The sequence below is a fragment of the Struthio camelus genome, chromosome 4 (genome assembly GCF_040807025.1).
Source record: "Struthio camelus isolate bStrCam1 chromosome 4, bStrCam1.hap1, whole genome shotgun sequence".
Taxonomy (NCBI): domain Eukaryota; kingdom Metazoa; phylum Chordata; class Aves; order Struthioniformes; family Struthionidae; genus Struthio; species Struthio camelus.
Genome location: NC_090945.1, coordinates 5,235,105 through 5,251,648, shown reverse-complemented (window position 1 = coordinate 5,251,648; position 16,544 = coordinate 5,235,105). Strand labels below are relative to the sequence as shown.

The window sequence follows — 16,544 nt, the reverse complement described above, 5'->3', positions numbered from 1 at the left end:
ATATCTCCAGCGAAGGAGACTCCACCACCTCTCTGGGCAACCTGTTCCAATGCTCTGTCACCCTCACAGTCAAGAAGTTTTTTCTCAGGTTCAGGTGGAACTTCCTGTGGTTCAGTTTCTGCCCATTGCCTCTTGTCCTGTTGCTGGGCACCACGGAGAAGAGGCTGGCCTCATCCTCTTGACACTCCCCCACTTCAGATACTTGTACACATTGATGAGATCCCCTCTCAATCTTCTCTTCTCCAGGCTGAACAGGCCCAGCTCTTGCAGCCTTTCTTCAGAGGAGAGATGCTCCAGTCCCTTCATCCTCTTCGTAGCCCTCCGCTGGACTCTCTCCAGTAGCACCTTGTCTCTTTTGTACTGGGGAGCCCAGAACTGGGCACAGGACTCCAGGGGAGGCCTCACCAGGGCTGAGCAGAAGGGCAGGATCACCTCCCTCCACCTGCTGGCAACACTCTGCCTAATGCACCCCAGCAGACCATTGGCCTTCTTGGCCCCAAGGACACATTGCTGCCTCATGCTTCACTTGTTGTCCACCAGCACTCCCAGGTCCTTCTCGGCAGAACTGCTTGCCAGCAGGTCAACCCCCAGCCTGTACTGGTGCATGGGATTATTCCTGCCTAGGTGCAGGACCTTGCACTTGCCTCTGTTGACCTTCATGAGGTTCCTCTCCACCCAGCTCTCCAGCCTGTCCAGGTCCCTCTGAATGGCAGCACAGTCTTCTGGTGTGTTAGCCTCTCCCCCCAGTTTAGTCTCATCAGCAAACTTGCTGAGGGTGCACTCTGTCCCTTTCTCCAGCTCATTGATGAATATATTGAACAAGACTGGGCCCAGGACTGACCCCTGGGGGACACCACTAGCCACAGGCCTCCAACTTGACTCTGCGCCATTCACCACAACCCTCTGAGCTCGGCCATCCAGCCAGTTCTCAAGCCACCTCACTGTCCACTCATCTAGCCCACACTTCCTGAGCTTACCTAGGAGGATGTGATGGGAGACAGTGTCAAAAGCCTTGCTGAAGGCCAGGTAGACAACATCCACTGCTCTGCCCTCATCTACCCAGCCAGTCATTCCGTCATAGAAGGCTATCAGATTGGTCAAGCATGATTTCCCTTTGGTGAATCCATGCTGACTACTCCTGATCACCTTCTTGTCCTCCAGATGCTTAGTGATGACCTCCAGGAGGAGCTGTTCCATCACCTTTCCAGGGATGGAGGGGAGGCTGACAGGCCTGTAGTTTCCTGGATCCTCCTTCTTGCCCTTTTTGAAGGCTGGCGTGACATTGGCTTTCTTCCAGTCCTCAGGCACCTCTCCTAATTGCCATGACCTTTCCAAGATGATGGAGAGTGGCCTAGCGATAACATCCACCAGCTCCCTCAGCAGAGGAACTCCCTTAGGTTCCTCTGAATGGCAGCCCTGCTCTCAAGCATATCAGCTGCTCTCCCCAGATAAGGAACTTTCTCTTTGCTGAACTTGATGAGGGCACGTTCAGTCTCCTCCAGGACATGGATTAAAATTATCAAACTGGATAGGTCCCAATACAAACTGCTGAGAAGCTTCACTTCTAACCAGCTTACAGGTAGAATATCAATTATAAACAACTACCCTTTTAGTCAGCCAGTTTTTTACCTATCTTTTAGCCTGCTAATCTAAACCATAACATCCCAGCTTGGATACAAGGATGCTGAGGGAGTCTATGTTGAAAGCCTCGCCAAAATCAAAGCGTATAACATGGCACTCTTCCCTTTGTCCATACATCTAGTAATTTTATCGTAGAAAGCAATCAGCTCGACAGATATGGTTCACCATTAGTAAATTCATGCTGGCTATTCCCAATCACCGTCTCCTCAATCGTGTCCAAAAACTGCTTCCAAGAGGACTTACTCCATGATTATCCGAGGGACCAAAGTGGGGCTGTAATTCCCCAAGCTGTCCTTGAAGATGGGTGTAACATCTTGCCTTCCCCCGGTCACTGGGGGCTGTCCCTGACCTCCACACAACTTTTCAAAGATGGAGAGCAGCCTGCAATGGCATCGGCCAGCTTTCAGCACCCTTGGATGCGTCCTGTCTGGTGCTATGCTCTTGTGTGTGCAGATTTTTGTAGGGGTCCCTTACTTGATTCTTCTCTGCTACTGGTAGTTCCCTCCTTGACCCCTGCACCTAGTTCCTAACCAGCCCTCCTTTATTTGTAAGTAGCAGTTCCAGAAGTGTCGCGTCTGGTTAGTTCATCCAGGACCTGTGTTAAGTTATCCCTAACACCCTCCCAAAAACTCCTGAATTGCTTTTGTCACCTTCACTTGGTGCTTTTCACTTAAATTTCTGATTCTAAAAATGTTATTCTCTTTAGGTTGGCTGTGGAGCAATAGGCTGTGAAATGTTAAAAAACTTTGCGCTTCTCGGTGTTGGTACGGGGCAAGACAAAGGACTGGTAAGTCGTATACACCCGATGGCTTCGCTTTACCCAAGAAACAGTAATGTAACAAAGAATAATTAAATGCTTAGAGACTACGAAAAATGTTATTAAAAGTCAGAGCCTTATTTCAGGTTGAGCTCTGGGCAGAGGGAAAATGACCTCAGCATAAAGTAGAATAAGTGTATGATTAGGAGCAGAACCTGCTTTTAGCAGGCTTGCTGTCCTTCGGTTTCAAAAGTTTAATCAGCTAGCCGTGGTACAAGCAGAGGTTTTGGCCACAGTGGATGGCAACAGCAGTGTTTTGTTTTTGACGAGTGTCTGTATAGATTTCATGAGGAATATTGCTCAGCGCTACACTAAGTTATAACTTTGGCTGTTGCTTTTGCCCCTTCTGACTTAGGTTACAATTACAGATCCAGACTTGATAGAGAAATCCAACCTCAACAGGCAGTTTCTTTTTCGACCTCATCACATACAGGTAGGCTTCCTTGTCCAGTAATTTTTCTGGGCTGTTGTCCTGTTTCCCTGTCCTGTGCTTCCACTGAGAGCTTGCTTTGTATGTGCTTCTGTGCAGAGGAAGCTTAATGGCGCTAATCTGCTATCATTTTAAACAATACTGGACTAGGTTGGCATCCTACTTCCAGCTGGTATCAGTTGTATAGAGTTGGCTGGTCTGACCTTTGTTTGTACTGGTGTCTAACTAATGAAATCTCTCTCGCTTGCAAATAAAGGATCAGATCAAAAATGCTGTGTTGCATAAGAAGCTGCCATGAATTAATATGCTAGAAACGCTTTACTAGACCACTGAAATTCAGGGGGAGGGAAATACAACAGTGGCAGTGATATCCTCAGCAGAAGAACTACTAATGGAACTATACCGGAGTGTTAGCTGGATACCAAAGCCTAGATTTTCTGAAATACTTCTCTACAGCTTTGATTCCTCCAGGGCCAAGATCTGGGAAGGGGATATTGGATCCCCAAGAAGGGGAGTGGTGTAGTGGCAGGGGAGTCAGTAAAACACCGCTCAAGTCAGGAGGCCTCCAGCGGGTGCATACAGCCAGGGGAGACAGCATGGGACGTGGCTGTGGAGGATCCTCTTGCACCTCTTCTGGGGAGCCTGCATGCTCGACTGGCTCTCTGAAACGCCTGTACACCAATGCACGCAGCATGGGGAATAAGCAGGAAGAATTAGAGGTCCGTGTGCGGTCGCAGGGCCATGATCTCATTGCAGTTACAGAGACGTGGTGGGATAGCTCACATGACTGGGATGCTGTCATGGATGGCTCTATGCTTTTTAGGCAAGACAGGCCAGGAAGGCGAGGTGGTGGAGTTGCCCTTTATGTGAGGGAGCAACTAGAATGTATGGAGCTCTGCTTAGGGGGTGGATGGAGAGCAAGTTGCGAGCCTATGGGTAAGGCTTAAAGGGCAGGCTGACATGGGTGACACTGTTGTGGTGGGGGTTTACTACAGGCCACCTGACCAGGAGGAAATCATCGATGAGGCCTTCTACTGACAGCTGGAAGTAGCCTCACGTTCACAGGCCCTGGTTCTCATGGGAGACTTCAACCACCCTGACATCTGCTGGGAAGCCAGCACAGCACAGCTAGGCACAAACAGTCAAAGAGGTTCCTGCAAAGCATTGATGATAATTTCTTGACTCAGGTGGTGGAGACGCCAACAAGGAGAGGTGCACTGCTAGACCTTGTGCTAACAAGCAAAGAAGGTCTAGTTGGCGCTGTGAAGGTTGGGGGCAGCCTTGGCTGCAGTGACCATGAGATGGTGGAGTTCAGGATCCTGCGAGGAGGGAGCAGGGCAATGAGTAGGATGGCAACGCTGGACTTGAGGAGAGCTAACTTTGGCCTCTTCCGGGACCTACTTAGGGGAATCTCCTGGGGTAGGGCCCTAGAAGGAAGAGGGGTCCAAGCAAGCTGGTTCATATTCAAGCATCACTTCCTCCAGCTCAAGAGCAGTGCATCCCTCCGAGTAAGAAGTCGAGCAAAGCGGGCAGGAGAGCTGCATGGATGAGCAAGGAACTCCTGGCCAAACTCCAGCAGAGGAAGGAAGTGTACAGAATGTGGAAAAGGGGACAGGCCACTTGGGAGGAATACAGGGACGTTGTCAGAGTGTGCAGGGATGCGACAAGGAAGGCTAAGGCCCATTTGGAATTAAATCTGGCAAGGGATGTCAAGGACAACAAGAAGGCCTTCTTCAAATACATCACTAGCAAAAGGAAGCCTAGGGAGAAAGTGGGCCTGCTGCTGAATGGGGCGGGTGCCCTGGTGACAAAGGATACAGAGAAGGCAGAGTTATTGAATGCTGCCTTTGCTTCTGTCTTCACTGCTAAGGCCAGTCCTGAGGAATTCCAGACCTTGGAGGCAAGAGAGGAAGTCTGGAGAAAGGAAGACTCTCCCTTGGTTGCGGAGGATCAGGTTAGAGATCTTTTGTCCAAGCTTGACATCCATAAATCCATGGGCCCCGCTGGGATGCACCCACGAGTGCTGAGGGAGCTGGCGGATGTTATTGCTAGGCCACTCTCCGTCCTCTTTGAAAGGTCCTGGAGATCAGGAGAGATGCCTGAGGACTGGAAGAAAGCCAATGTCACCACCGTCTTCCAAAAGGGCAAGAAGGAGGATCCAGGGAACTCCAGGCCTGTCAGTCTCCCCTCCGTCCCTGGAAAGGTGATGGAACAGCTCCTCCTGGAGGTCCTCTCTAAGCGTGTGGAGGACAAGAAGGTGATCAGGAGTAGTCAGCATGGATTCACCAAAGGGAAAGCATGCTTGACCAATCTGCTAGCCTTCTATGACGGAATGACTGTCTGGGGAGATGAGGGGAGAGCAGTGGATGTTGTCTCCCTGGACTTCAGCAAGGCTTTGGGCACTGTCTCCCATCACATCCTCCTAGGTAAGCTCAGGAAGTGTGGGCTAGATGAGTGGACAGTGAGGTGGCTTGAGAACTGACTGGATGGCCGAGCTCAGAGGGTTGTGGTGAATGGCGCAGAGTCAAGTTGGAGGCCTGTGGCTAGCGGTGTCCCCCAGGGGTCAGTAATGGGTCCAGTCTTGTTCAATGTACTCATCGATGACCTTGAGGAAGGGACAGAGTGCACCCTCAGCAAGTTTGCGGATGAGACTAAACTGGGGGGAGAGGCTAACACACCAGAAGACTGTGCTGCCATTCAGAGGGACCTGGACAGGCTGGAGAGCTGGGTGGAGAGGAACCTCCTGAAGGTCAACAGAGGCAAGTGCAAGGTCCTGCACCTAGGCAGGAATAACCCCCTGCACTAGTACAGGCTGGGGGTTGACCTGCTGGCAAGCAGTTCTGCCGAGAAGGACCTGGGAGTGCTGGTGGACAACAAGTGAAGCATGAGGCAGCAATGTGTCCTTGGGGCCAAGAAGGCCAATGGTCTGCTGGGGTGCATTAGGCAGAGTGTTGCCAGCAGGTGGAGGGAGGTGATCCTGCCCTTCTGCTCAGCCCTGGTGAGGCCTCCCCTGGAGTCCTGTGCCCAGTTCTGGGCTCCCCAGTACAAAAGAGACAAGGTGCTACTGGAGAGAGTCCAGCGGAGGGCTACGAAGAGGATGAAGGGACTGGAGCATCTCTCCTCTGAAGAAAGGCTGCAAGAGCTGGGCCTGTTCAGCCTGGAGAAGAGAAGATTGAGAGGGGATCTCATCAATGTGTACAGGTATCTGAAGTGGGGGGGTGTCAAGAGGATGAGGCCAGTCTCTTCTCCGTGGTGCCCAGCAACAGGACAAGAGGCAACGGGCAGAAACTCAACCACAGGAAGTTCCACCTAAACCTGAGAAAAAACTTCTTGACTGTGAGGGTGACAGAGCATTGGAACAGGTTGCCCAGAGAGGTGGTGGAGTCACCTTCGCTGGAGATATTCAAAAGCCGTCTGGATGTGATCCTGGGCAATATGCTCTAGGTGACCCTGCTTGAACAGGGAGGTTGGACTAGATGATCTCCAGAGGTCCCTTCCAACCTAAACGATTCTGTGATTTCTTTTATGGTGAGCTGCAGTTTAAATCCCATGTTTGTATGGACTCTTGATAAGAAATATATCCTGTCTCAATTCACTCTTCATTAAGCAGTTAAATAGCTTGGAAAAAAGTATCTGCATCATCCATTTACTGAATGTATAAATTCTTAGTTCCTTAAAAGTAGAAAGAGGATCCCAGTTCTTGCAAATGCAGCACAAAATGAAAAGGTTTGCTCAGATCTGGACAGCAATGTGAAATGGGGTTCCCGAGCCCAAAACCTATAAACTGAATTCTCTGCCTTCTGTTTATGTCTAGCAAACCTGGGAACAGATTGCATTTTGGACAGATAGATAAATGGAGAGTGAGCTTTGCAAGCTTTCACAAGTCACAAGGTATTGAGTTCCAGCGTTCTAAGTGCTGATCTCTAGATAATTGAATATAGTCTTTTAAAATGGCTAGAAGTATCAGGTAGGTTAAGAACTCTGTTCCAGTCTAGCTTTAGAAATTGGCTTTGTGTGGAATGTGCTGCGTCAATGTGATCATTCATGGGTTTGTGATGTCTATGCTGCATAGACATAGTCACAGTAACTAACGAGTTTATCCTTTGGCAGTCCTGAACTACTGCTTGTGGCCTTTTGAAAGCGTGAGAGGCAGCACGTGCCATCTGTTTCAGTGACTTGAAACACTTCTGCTGTGCTATTTAAGCACTTTCTCCTCGTGGTATCTGACCCATTATTTTATAATTAAAACTCAAATTAAACTAGGTTAATAAGAGAATTATTTGTCAGGGAGATATATACTTAAAGAATTTTCTTTACTCTTTGTTTTGCATGCTAACATTTCCATGGAAACGAAATTTTGCCTGATCGGCAAATGAAGGCAATACTTCTGTGATCCAGACATTATTCATGTGAATATTGTTTTTATATATATATAGTTATATATATTTATATTTTTAGAAACCTAAAAGCTATACTGCAGCGGAAGCAACTCTGAACATCAATCCTCACTTAAAGATTGACTCATACATTAATAAAGTTTGTCCAGCCACTGAGAACATTTACGGCGATGAATTCTATACCAAGCAAGATGTGATTGTGACTGCTTTGGACAATGTTGAAGCAAGGAGATACATTGATAGGTACGTGGTGGAAATGAAGTGGGGGTTGCTTTTGTCGGTCTTATTTGACCTCTGCTTTCCTATTCTTAATCTTCCTGAATTGTAGGTGCTAATGAGATCTGATAGCTGTTGGATTTATCTTGCTCCTTGATAGGGATACTGGCAGCAGTCTGAGGGAAGGAGGGGGTTTATGTTTGTATTGTAGGTGCTAATGAGATCTGATAGCTGTTGGATTTATCTTGCTCCTTGATAGGGATACTGGCAGCAGTCTGAGGGAAGGAGGGGGTTTATGTTCATGGTAGAGACAAACTCTGCTGTTGTGTTGCTGCTACTGATCGCATGGCAGAGAGGCTCAGAGTGAGTTCTTGGAAATGAAGGGCTGTTGAAGTCTGTTTGAGAGGGAAAATACTGTGATAATCTTAAGGTTGAGTAATTTATGCAGAAGAGTGTGTACCTAGACTTTACAAGTAGCGAAGTGTAAATAGAATTATTAATGCTCCTAATCCAAAATAGGTTTGACCCAAGTGGTATCCTGATCTAACTAGAAATAACTTTCCCTGTTTCACATCTTCTGTTTCTGAGTCTGGTGTAAGCTCTTCACTCCTCTGAAAGCACCTAGATTAATTTTTGATTACCTTCTAGTACGATGTACAAGTCAAGAATGTAGTGGTTGCTCTGTATCCTGATTGTCTGTGTCGATCCATGTCAGTCGTTGTGTAGCGAACCTGCGTCCCCTTATAGACTCTGGAACTATGGGAACTAAAGGACACACAGAAGTTATTGTGCCTCATCTGACAGAGTCCTATAACAGTCATGTAAGTGTCTTATGACCATTACTTACTTTCTGTAGCTAATCCCACAGTGCCCACTGGGTTTTTTTTTTTAACGTTTCATATATCTATCTAAAATAAGTGGCCCATTGATGTTGCAGCCCCATTTAAAAATAATTATTTCCTTGGTTTATAAGGAAAACCTCAGAGGAAGAAAAATATGAGCAGACTTGAGATAACATACCTGTTACCTAGCTGGTGACTACACCTAGGCCAGTAATTAAAAGCATCTACAATATAAATCATGAAGCAGAAACCTTGGTAACCCCTCTTTTGAGTGTGTGTGTGTGTGTGTTGGGGAGAGAATGACTTTGTAATAAAAATTTCACTCTTGAAATGACACAATTTATTTATTTGCTTGAATGCCACTTAAGGCTAAAGAAGTGTGTTCTTTTCATGATACTCATGTGCTTGACTGTAACAAGTCTGGGTTGTTGTTGTGAGTTAGAGGAGCCTATCCTATCCCATAGTTAGAAAACGGCTATTGAATAAAATTTGGGAGGAAAAAGCCCTAGTTCTGAAGTGTTTTCAAGGGATTGACCCCCCCCTCCTCCCAATAGCTCCCTTAAGAAGCCAGTCCCACAAGGGGATTGAAATCTGATTTTGTGCTCATGAGTTTCTTTCTTAGGAAAGAGCTTGCAGAAAGTGGTTCGTTCTTGGTCATTATCACCTCCACAGGAAAGTAGGAAAAGCAGAAGCCTCTGTGGTAGGCATTAATCTGCCTTTTTCTCCAAGGCTGTGTACCAGTTCTCTTAGGATGGGGAAATTAACCCTCAAACATTTGAAGTATAATCTCTCTATTTAAGCCCCTGTGTGATGACCTTTTCCAGGTAGAAATACAGTGGTTGAGGGCACCGTGAAATGGAGATGTGTGGACACAGAGCATGGGTGCTGAGCATCCATACGGTCTTGTTAGGTTCCACGAAGAAAGAAGTGTTTCTGGTCATGAATGAAAGGGTATATTTCACCTTGTGAGTGTATGTGAACGTGAACTGCACATCTTAGAAAAACTCTAGCTGCTAACTTCTACTATGTCTGTTTTAGGGTTCGGTTTTGCTTCTCCTTCGTCCTATTACCTGTCCTTATGGTTTTTAGTGGTGTTGAGTTTAGATTGTTCTTCATAAACAAAGTGACACGCTAGCATTTATAAACCAAATTTTGTTTTAAGGCAGTCCATTAACTTCCTAAATATTCCTCCTAAATGTAAGTGGAATTTCAAACCTTAATAGTCTACAAATTCTTGGTGCTGTTATTAGCAGTAAACCTGAATACGCCTGTATTGATGTGCAACTCTCCTTAAATATAGCGGGATCCACCAGAAGAAGAAATACCTTTTTGCACCTTGAAGTCTTTCCCAGCTGCCATTGAGCATACGATACAGTGGGCAAGGGATAAGGTACGAGAGTAAGCCTACTGGCTGTTGACATAACTTACGGTGTGTTTGGAAAGGTGGAGGTTCTGTTGTGCTGCTTGCAAAATGCCATATTTGTTCCTTTTCTTATTTTTTAGTTTGAAAGTGCATTTTCTCACAAGCCTTCGTTGTTTAACAAATTTTGGCAAACCTATCTGTCTGCAGAAGAAGTTTTACAGGTAGGAATAAATTGCTGTGATAAAATACAGGGTTTTAACTAAAGCTGTATGGAGTATGTTTCAGTTTTAAGTTCTGTGAGATTTGAGTTATTTTCTGACCTTCTTAGTAAATCTGAAGGCTTATTTGGCAAAGTAATTAGTTATTAGTAAGTAATTAGTAATTAGTGTTTCTGTCACATCTAGTAAGTAAGAGCCAAAGTGGTGTGTGTGGACTGCTTCTCTAGTTTATATGCATTCTGTACATGCGTATAGAAATATCAGAAACACTGAGGCATTGCCAGCTAGCATGCTAGGAAATAGTGGATATCGCACTGAACACTGATGTGCAGCCAACTGGAAAAACTCAAGGGAAGAATCACTTTCAAGTGAGCTCTGCTATGTGATAGATTAGGCTTAATTGCTTTGTATTTTCCTTGGGAGTCTCTAATGGCTCATCATCACTAGGACTGCCTGGAAGCGTAAAACGAGTAGACCACAACCCTTAGGGAAAATCCCCACGGAACAGATCACATAAAGGTTAATATTTCGCAAGATAAATTTCGGTTTCATTTTGCCTGTAACTTTGCCTGTAAATCTTGTTTACTGTGTGACTAGGTTGCAAGGAATCTTGTCTGTTTTTAATATTTTTCTTATTTTCTTTTGTATCTAGAGAATAAAATCAGGAGAGAGTTTAGAAGGCTGTTTTCACGTTATTAAAACACTCAGTAGGAGACCCCGAAATTGGACTCAGTGTGTGGAACTAGCAAGAGTAAAATTTGAGAAATATTTTAGCCATAAGGTATGTAGGTAAGACCTGAAAGTGAGATGGCACTTGATTGATAAAGATTTTTAGAGAACTTGGTACCCTAATAATTAGGTATCAAGTCTTTTGAACACGCTTCATCTCTTCTCCATAAATAATGCATTTTGTAGTGTCTTGGGAAGACTACATCCCTTCCCCTTTCTACTGTTGAGTTTTATAGCCTGGTGCATTAACTAAGGCCTAGTGGCTCTATTCAGCAGTCTTGATACAGGTGTCTTGCCTTTTTTTTTTCCAGCTGACTAGGTCTGATATTTTTCCAGATGTCTTTACTGAAGGAATTTATTGACATAGGACTATAGCTTTTTTTCCAGTAAACTTCTTGTTACCTAACTCCCCATATTGATATCCTTGATTTTCTCAAAGATTTCGCAGAAAGGATGGCTGAAATATGTCTACTTGTCAGTCATTCTGAAAGTCTGGTACACAGCGTTGCTTAATTGTGTGGAGGGGAGGAATTGTGTAGGAAAGACATGATTGTGATGTTTTGTATTAATAAATGTACCATATCTATTTGGAAGGCCTGCTGATGTTGATAGTTGTCATGTTAAGAAAACATTGCATTCTTAGTTGCGACCTGGTATGCAACCATCCTAAACTAATGCTGAGGTAGGGGGGGCACTTTGCTGGGTTAAGTATCTTTTCGAACATGGGAAAGATGAGGTGGTACTGTCATCCTCATGCAGTGAATGAATGGGCAGGTCACTCTTTGCTCTCTATTAGTACTTGTGTTTTTGAGGTCTCCACCTTGACACAAGTATCTTGTGTTTTCCTTCAAGTGACTCTGTAATTGGCATGTCCTAAAAACTGTAACAAGATTTCACACTGTTACCAAAAAGAAGGCTTGATTTAGAGAGCTTAATGTCAATCTGTGTATGACAAATTACTAAATCTACTCTGGCTTTTCTTCTAGGCTCTTCAACTCCTTCATTCATTTCCCCTTGATACACGATTAAAAGATGGAAGTAAGTACAAACATCTGTTTGTACAGCTTCTGAATTCATGGAGTGTACCATGTGTTACTATTTCTGATTGCTTAGGATTTCATCTCAAGTCTATCTTCTTATCAGGTTTGTTCTGGCAGTCACCAAAGAGACCACCTTTTCCAGTGAAGTTTGAATTTAGTGATCCTTTGTAAGTATGGTACTGCCAGATGTGCGTTTCTGATCATCCTGAGTTTATATCCTATAAAACTCATCCCACAGCCATGGAGAGTGCAAGATAGCTCTAGAAGTTGGACCGATAGCTGATTGGCTACTGAGTGCTAGCAACTAGCGTACAGTCTTATGCTGTAGCAGACTGGGTAAACTACCTCACTTTCACTGCAAGTAATTTAACTTTCACTAGCATTGGGTAGGAGGGCGTTATGGGAAGCTGTGCCAGTATTCACCCCCCTCTCATCCTCGCACTGCTGCATCATAAAACAAAGGGTGTGCCAAATAAATTGACTACCTAAAATGACCTAGTGATGGGAAGCCGTTTCTCCTTCCTCGTGATTTGGAGCTGATCTAGATGTCTTGGGTGTTACAGATATTTTAAAAGCTTGATGTGGTTGACGCATCTGAAAGCACTGATCTGCTGCATGTCTGTGTCTGCCTTGAGAAACTGTCCTCATCTCCATTCTTAGTTTGTATAAAAACTGAGATTATTGTAAGTATAGAAGTCTTCCTGGGTGAAGCTTTATATTGACCACGCTAATCTCTTGTGAGGGTTTGTGGTCCTTTTCTTGACTGCAGAGGTTAAGTAAACACGGTTTACTCGAGTATTAAATACCTCTTCACTCATCCAAGGGTGCTTAGTTTTGGAGAGAACTTCTGAGTCCTTCCACAACTGTCATCCATTTTTGGACTGTGTGCTCCAAAGGGCAGAAATTCTGTTTCATGGAGTGTTTCCTCAAGACCTGTTTGAATGTGATCCCAAACCTTCATTTGGGCGAGCGAAGTGAAAAAGAACTTCTCTTTTCTTCAGGCACTATGCTTTCATTGTGAGTGCAGCAAAACTCTTTGCAACAGTGTACTGTGTTCCTTTCACGGAAAAGGTAATCCATATTGTAACAACATTCTAATCTCATAACTTGGATATTCATACTGAGTTTTGGTCCCGTGTCCTGTTGCCAGTCCCTTCCAAGTACTGATTAAAATGATTCTTAAAAGTAATCTGTCTTTCAGCGCAGGCTTTCCTGCAACTGTTACACTTAGTCTTATTTGAGTTCCTAATAAGAAAAATAAATGACTAGCACATGAAATAATTTCAGCAAGCGCTGAACTCATAAATTCTTATTTTGGTAGATCTATTTGTTGTGCAATGTAACAGCTGAACTGAAACAAAATATCCCTAAGGCCTTTTAAAATTGTTTTTTGTTTCTTTTTTTACTATTCACACAGCCTCTATGTTGCTTATTCTTTATTTTTCTTGTTGACCTATTTTTCTCTATTTGGATCTTCCTGCAAGTCATGTTTACATTTGGCTCCGGATTTCTTGAGCCACTTAAAGTATAGTGTCATGAGGAATGCTCTCCTATTTGTGCTTAGGAGTTGCAAGTCAGAGATGGATCCAGGTGCAGTGCAGTGAGGCTGACAGGTTCTAGACTGGTCAGAGTTACTGTGCCTTGCAGAGCAAAATTGCCATGAATGCGCAGCTACCCTGCCAGTTGTGCTGCAAACACCAGATAAAAGAAACATGACATCTTCCCTCGTGGCATTTCTGCAAAAATCAGATGTGTGATAACAAGTAGTTATGCTGTCTCAAGCTTCCCGGTTGCCTTCAGTTCCAGTGTATTGGTGCTTGGACAAAAGGCAATACAGACATTTTAAACTACATTTAAATGCTAGATGATATTATTTTCTTATGTTTGACTTTTAACTGCAGTATCCATTTCTACTTTCATGCCTATCAAAATCATACAAATCTTACATTTATTACAAAGATATGCTTGCGTTTTACCTATTTTTACTTTTCATAGCAAAATGGTTATAGGAGTGTCTATGCAAGGGTTATACTTTTTTTTTCCTCCCTTGACTACTTGTGGGGTTTTTTGGTTTGGATATTTGAAATACTACTGGGCATAGAATCTCTTGGGGGAGGAGGGGTTGAGTTGATGAGAATGTAAATTGTTTTTCTTTGAAAACAGGATTTGTCAGAAGAAGTTATTTTGAAAATAATTTCCGCTGTAAAGGTACCGGAGTTCAGACCTTCAAACAAAGTAAGTTAATTATTTAATATAAAGAAGAAAAAAGAGTCCACGTTCTGCGTCCCAGACTTCCCACTACTTTTTACATTTGATGCTGATCAGAAATAAATGTGAATGAAAATGTTGCTTGGGAAAACAAGAGTGTGGCATGCAGGATTGCCTTAACTTTATATGGCTAAGGTATCTGTGTACCAGATGCTAAATACAAAGTGAATTTTCTTTTGGGCTCTTGCATATGACTTCTTGATTAGCTTTTTCCATGTGCAAGTATGATCTTAAAATCTATGAGCTTTGCTAGGCCTGTACAATAGTGATGTTGCTTTTGAATGATTTTACTGCTTTCATTAACAGCTTCTAAAATAATCCTTGATCAGTGCCAATTTGTTATTTCTTTCTAGGAAATATTAAGAAAGTGTTGTCACTTTTACATTTGTATTTGATGTGTTACTTCAGAGTACTCTAAGTTTTATTGTGCAGTGGCTAGCGTTTGTCATGATGTAAAGTAGCAGATAAGTTGTTCTAGGGTAGTCTCATATTTACTTGCCCAGTATTAACGCTTGTCTCATGAGTGCTTGCCTAATGAAACAGAACGGGTATTCTCACTCTTTACCTGGCATTGTGATAGGCCCATCCAACTGCAATTGGTTAAAATATTTGCAGCAGAGACTAAGGTTTTTTTATATGTAACTCCTGGGAACTGTGAATTTGTATGCATGCAGTTGTGTTGCATTGCATGCTTCCGGAAGATGTTTTTAATTGGCATTGTAACTAGAAAAGGAAGTCTTAAACCTGAAGCAACTGTGCAGTTGTCATTTTATTGCATTTCACTGTAGAAAATATTTAGAGGGGAGGGGTTGATAGTAATACCAGGAAGACAGCAAGTCTAATATCGTTGTGCAGTAGCATAATATATTTAATTACTCAAGCAGTGCATACACTTGCAGGCTGTACAGACAGATGAAACTGCAAGGAAACCGGATCATATTCCGGTCAGCAGTGAAGATGAAAGAAATGCTATTTTCCAGCTGGAGAAGTCTATACTATCCAATGAAGCCCTGGAAAGTGAGTAGTGAAAACTAGCTTTATGGCTTAGTAATGGCTTGCAATTGCACTGCCAGTAGCATGGAACTCAAGTCCTTGAATAAAGTTGCTCAGTAACTCTGCAAAAAGCAAGTAGCTGTTTACTAAAGCTTTCTAGAGTACCATGCAGGTAACTGTCCTTATTGTTTGACACTGCCCTATGCTGCTCTCTTTCTGAGATTCCTGCAAGTTTTAGGATTCTCTTTTATGCATAGGTATAGTCATGATTACTGTGAGCAGGCAGCAGGGCACTGAACTCTAAGGAGGGCAATGATCCTGACTAGATCCCAGATAGACTGCAAGAAAGTGTGGTATGATAAAGTTGAGCCATTTCTTACAGGAATTGATCTGAAATTATCCTATTTGTGAAGGCTAATATGGTCTTTTTCAGCATCTTCTAGATTTGTTAAAATGTGGATATTTAAATCCCATTTTAATGCTTGGCCACATGAAAAGGTCACTGAGCAACAACTGCATGTATGCATTCTTAGCCTGTGAATACAGGGGAGAAAGATTACCTTGACTTTAACCCACAGCGAGTCAACCCTTAACCATCTCTCCAACACTAAAAGCACATGGGCTTTTTGTTACCATGGGTCAACTTACCACTGAAGAACATGTAGTGAGAATAATTTGTTAATGTGCCTGAGCCCATACTGAAATGGTTACAGACTAACAAGGCTTACAGAGGGAATCCTCGAAGGAGGGAACTAAAGGAGGTAGGAGGAATAAGAGACATCCACAGGATTGTCCAAAATCTATTTCTGGTGTTGCAAGGAAAATCAATTCTTACATCCTCATTGACGTTCTCTTTCGTTACCCACGTCTAACAACTGTCGTCACTGGTGTTCGGAAGGGTGTTCCCTGCTAGCCTGGAAAAGCAAGTTAAAAGTCCTATAGCAGGTTCTAATACTTGAAATGTTTAGTTTGTTAAGGTTCTACTTCTCTACAGCTTATGTTCAGGACACCTTCAGTGCTCTGATGACTACTTTTGCTTTTTTTTCCCATGAGTAGATGACTTGCAAATGAAGCCCATCTCCTTCGAAAAAGATGATGATAGTAATGGGCATATAGATTTCATAACAGCCGCATCAAACTTGCGAGCCAAGATGTACAACATTGAACTGGCAGATCGGTTCAAAACAAAGCGCATTGCTGGAAAGATCATTCCTGCAATCGCAACAGCTACTGCTGCGGTATCAGGGCTGGTGAGTATGGTTTTGTATTGAGAAGCTGTTTTACAAGAGCTTTGGCAAAATGTTGAAACAAATGTTTATCCTTGTTACTTTTCCTTGCTTAAAACCAGCATTGTCTGTGTATTGATTAATGCTACCCTGACAGAGCCCCATTAAAGAATTTTTTTTTTTTTAAATCGTTGAAAATCACAATGATATAGTCGCTCGATGATGTTAATTATCAGTACGATGTGTCATAAATATTTTCAAGTAAATCATATGGAATCCTGCCAAAGGTGAACAGAGGTGTTTTTGTGTCCTAGAATGGCTATGAGTTCTGAGACCAAGTTCATGAGATAAGTAGCTTCTGCGC

At 43.6% G+C, this 16,544-nt stretch overlaps 1 protein-coding gene across 2 annotated transcripts in view; it reads left to right on the top strand.

The window, feature by feature from the left end:
- The window catches only part of UBA6 (ubiquitin like modifier activating enzyme 6), a 39,174-nt gene that overhangs the window by 17,227 nt on the left and 5,403 nt on the right, over positions 1-16,544 (top strand). For both annotated transcript variants that reach the window (XM_068941126.1, XM_009687220.2), the window contains 13 exons: positions 2,348-2,428; positions 2,814-2,891; positions 7,347-7,528; positions 8,217-8,322; positions 9,644-9,733; positions 9,847-9,927; positions 10,577-10,705; positions 11,640-11,691; positions 11,797-11,860; positions 12,695-12,764; positions 13,857-13,928; positions 14,861-14,978; positions 16,011-16,204. In XM_068941126.1, the coding sequence (XP_068797227.1) occupies positions 2,348-2,428; positions 2,814-2,891; positions 7,347-7,528; positions 8,217-8,322; positions 9,644-9,733; positions 9,847-9,927; positions 10,577-10,705; positions 11,640-11,691; positions 11,797-11,860; positions 12,695-12,764; positions 13,857-13,928; positions 14,861-14,978; positions 16,011-16,204 (1,317 nt within the window). The remainder of the gene's footprint in view (positions 1-2,347; positions 2,429-2,813; positions 2,892-7,346; positions 7,529-8,216; positions 8,323-9,643; positions 9,734-9,846; positions 9,928-10,576; positions 10,706-11,639; positions 11,692-11,796; positions 11,861-12,694; positions 12,765-13,856; positions 13,929-14,860; positions 14,979-16,010; positions 16,205-16,544) is intronic.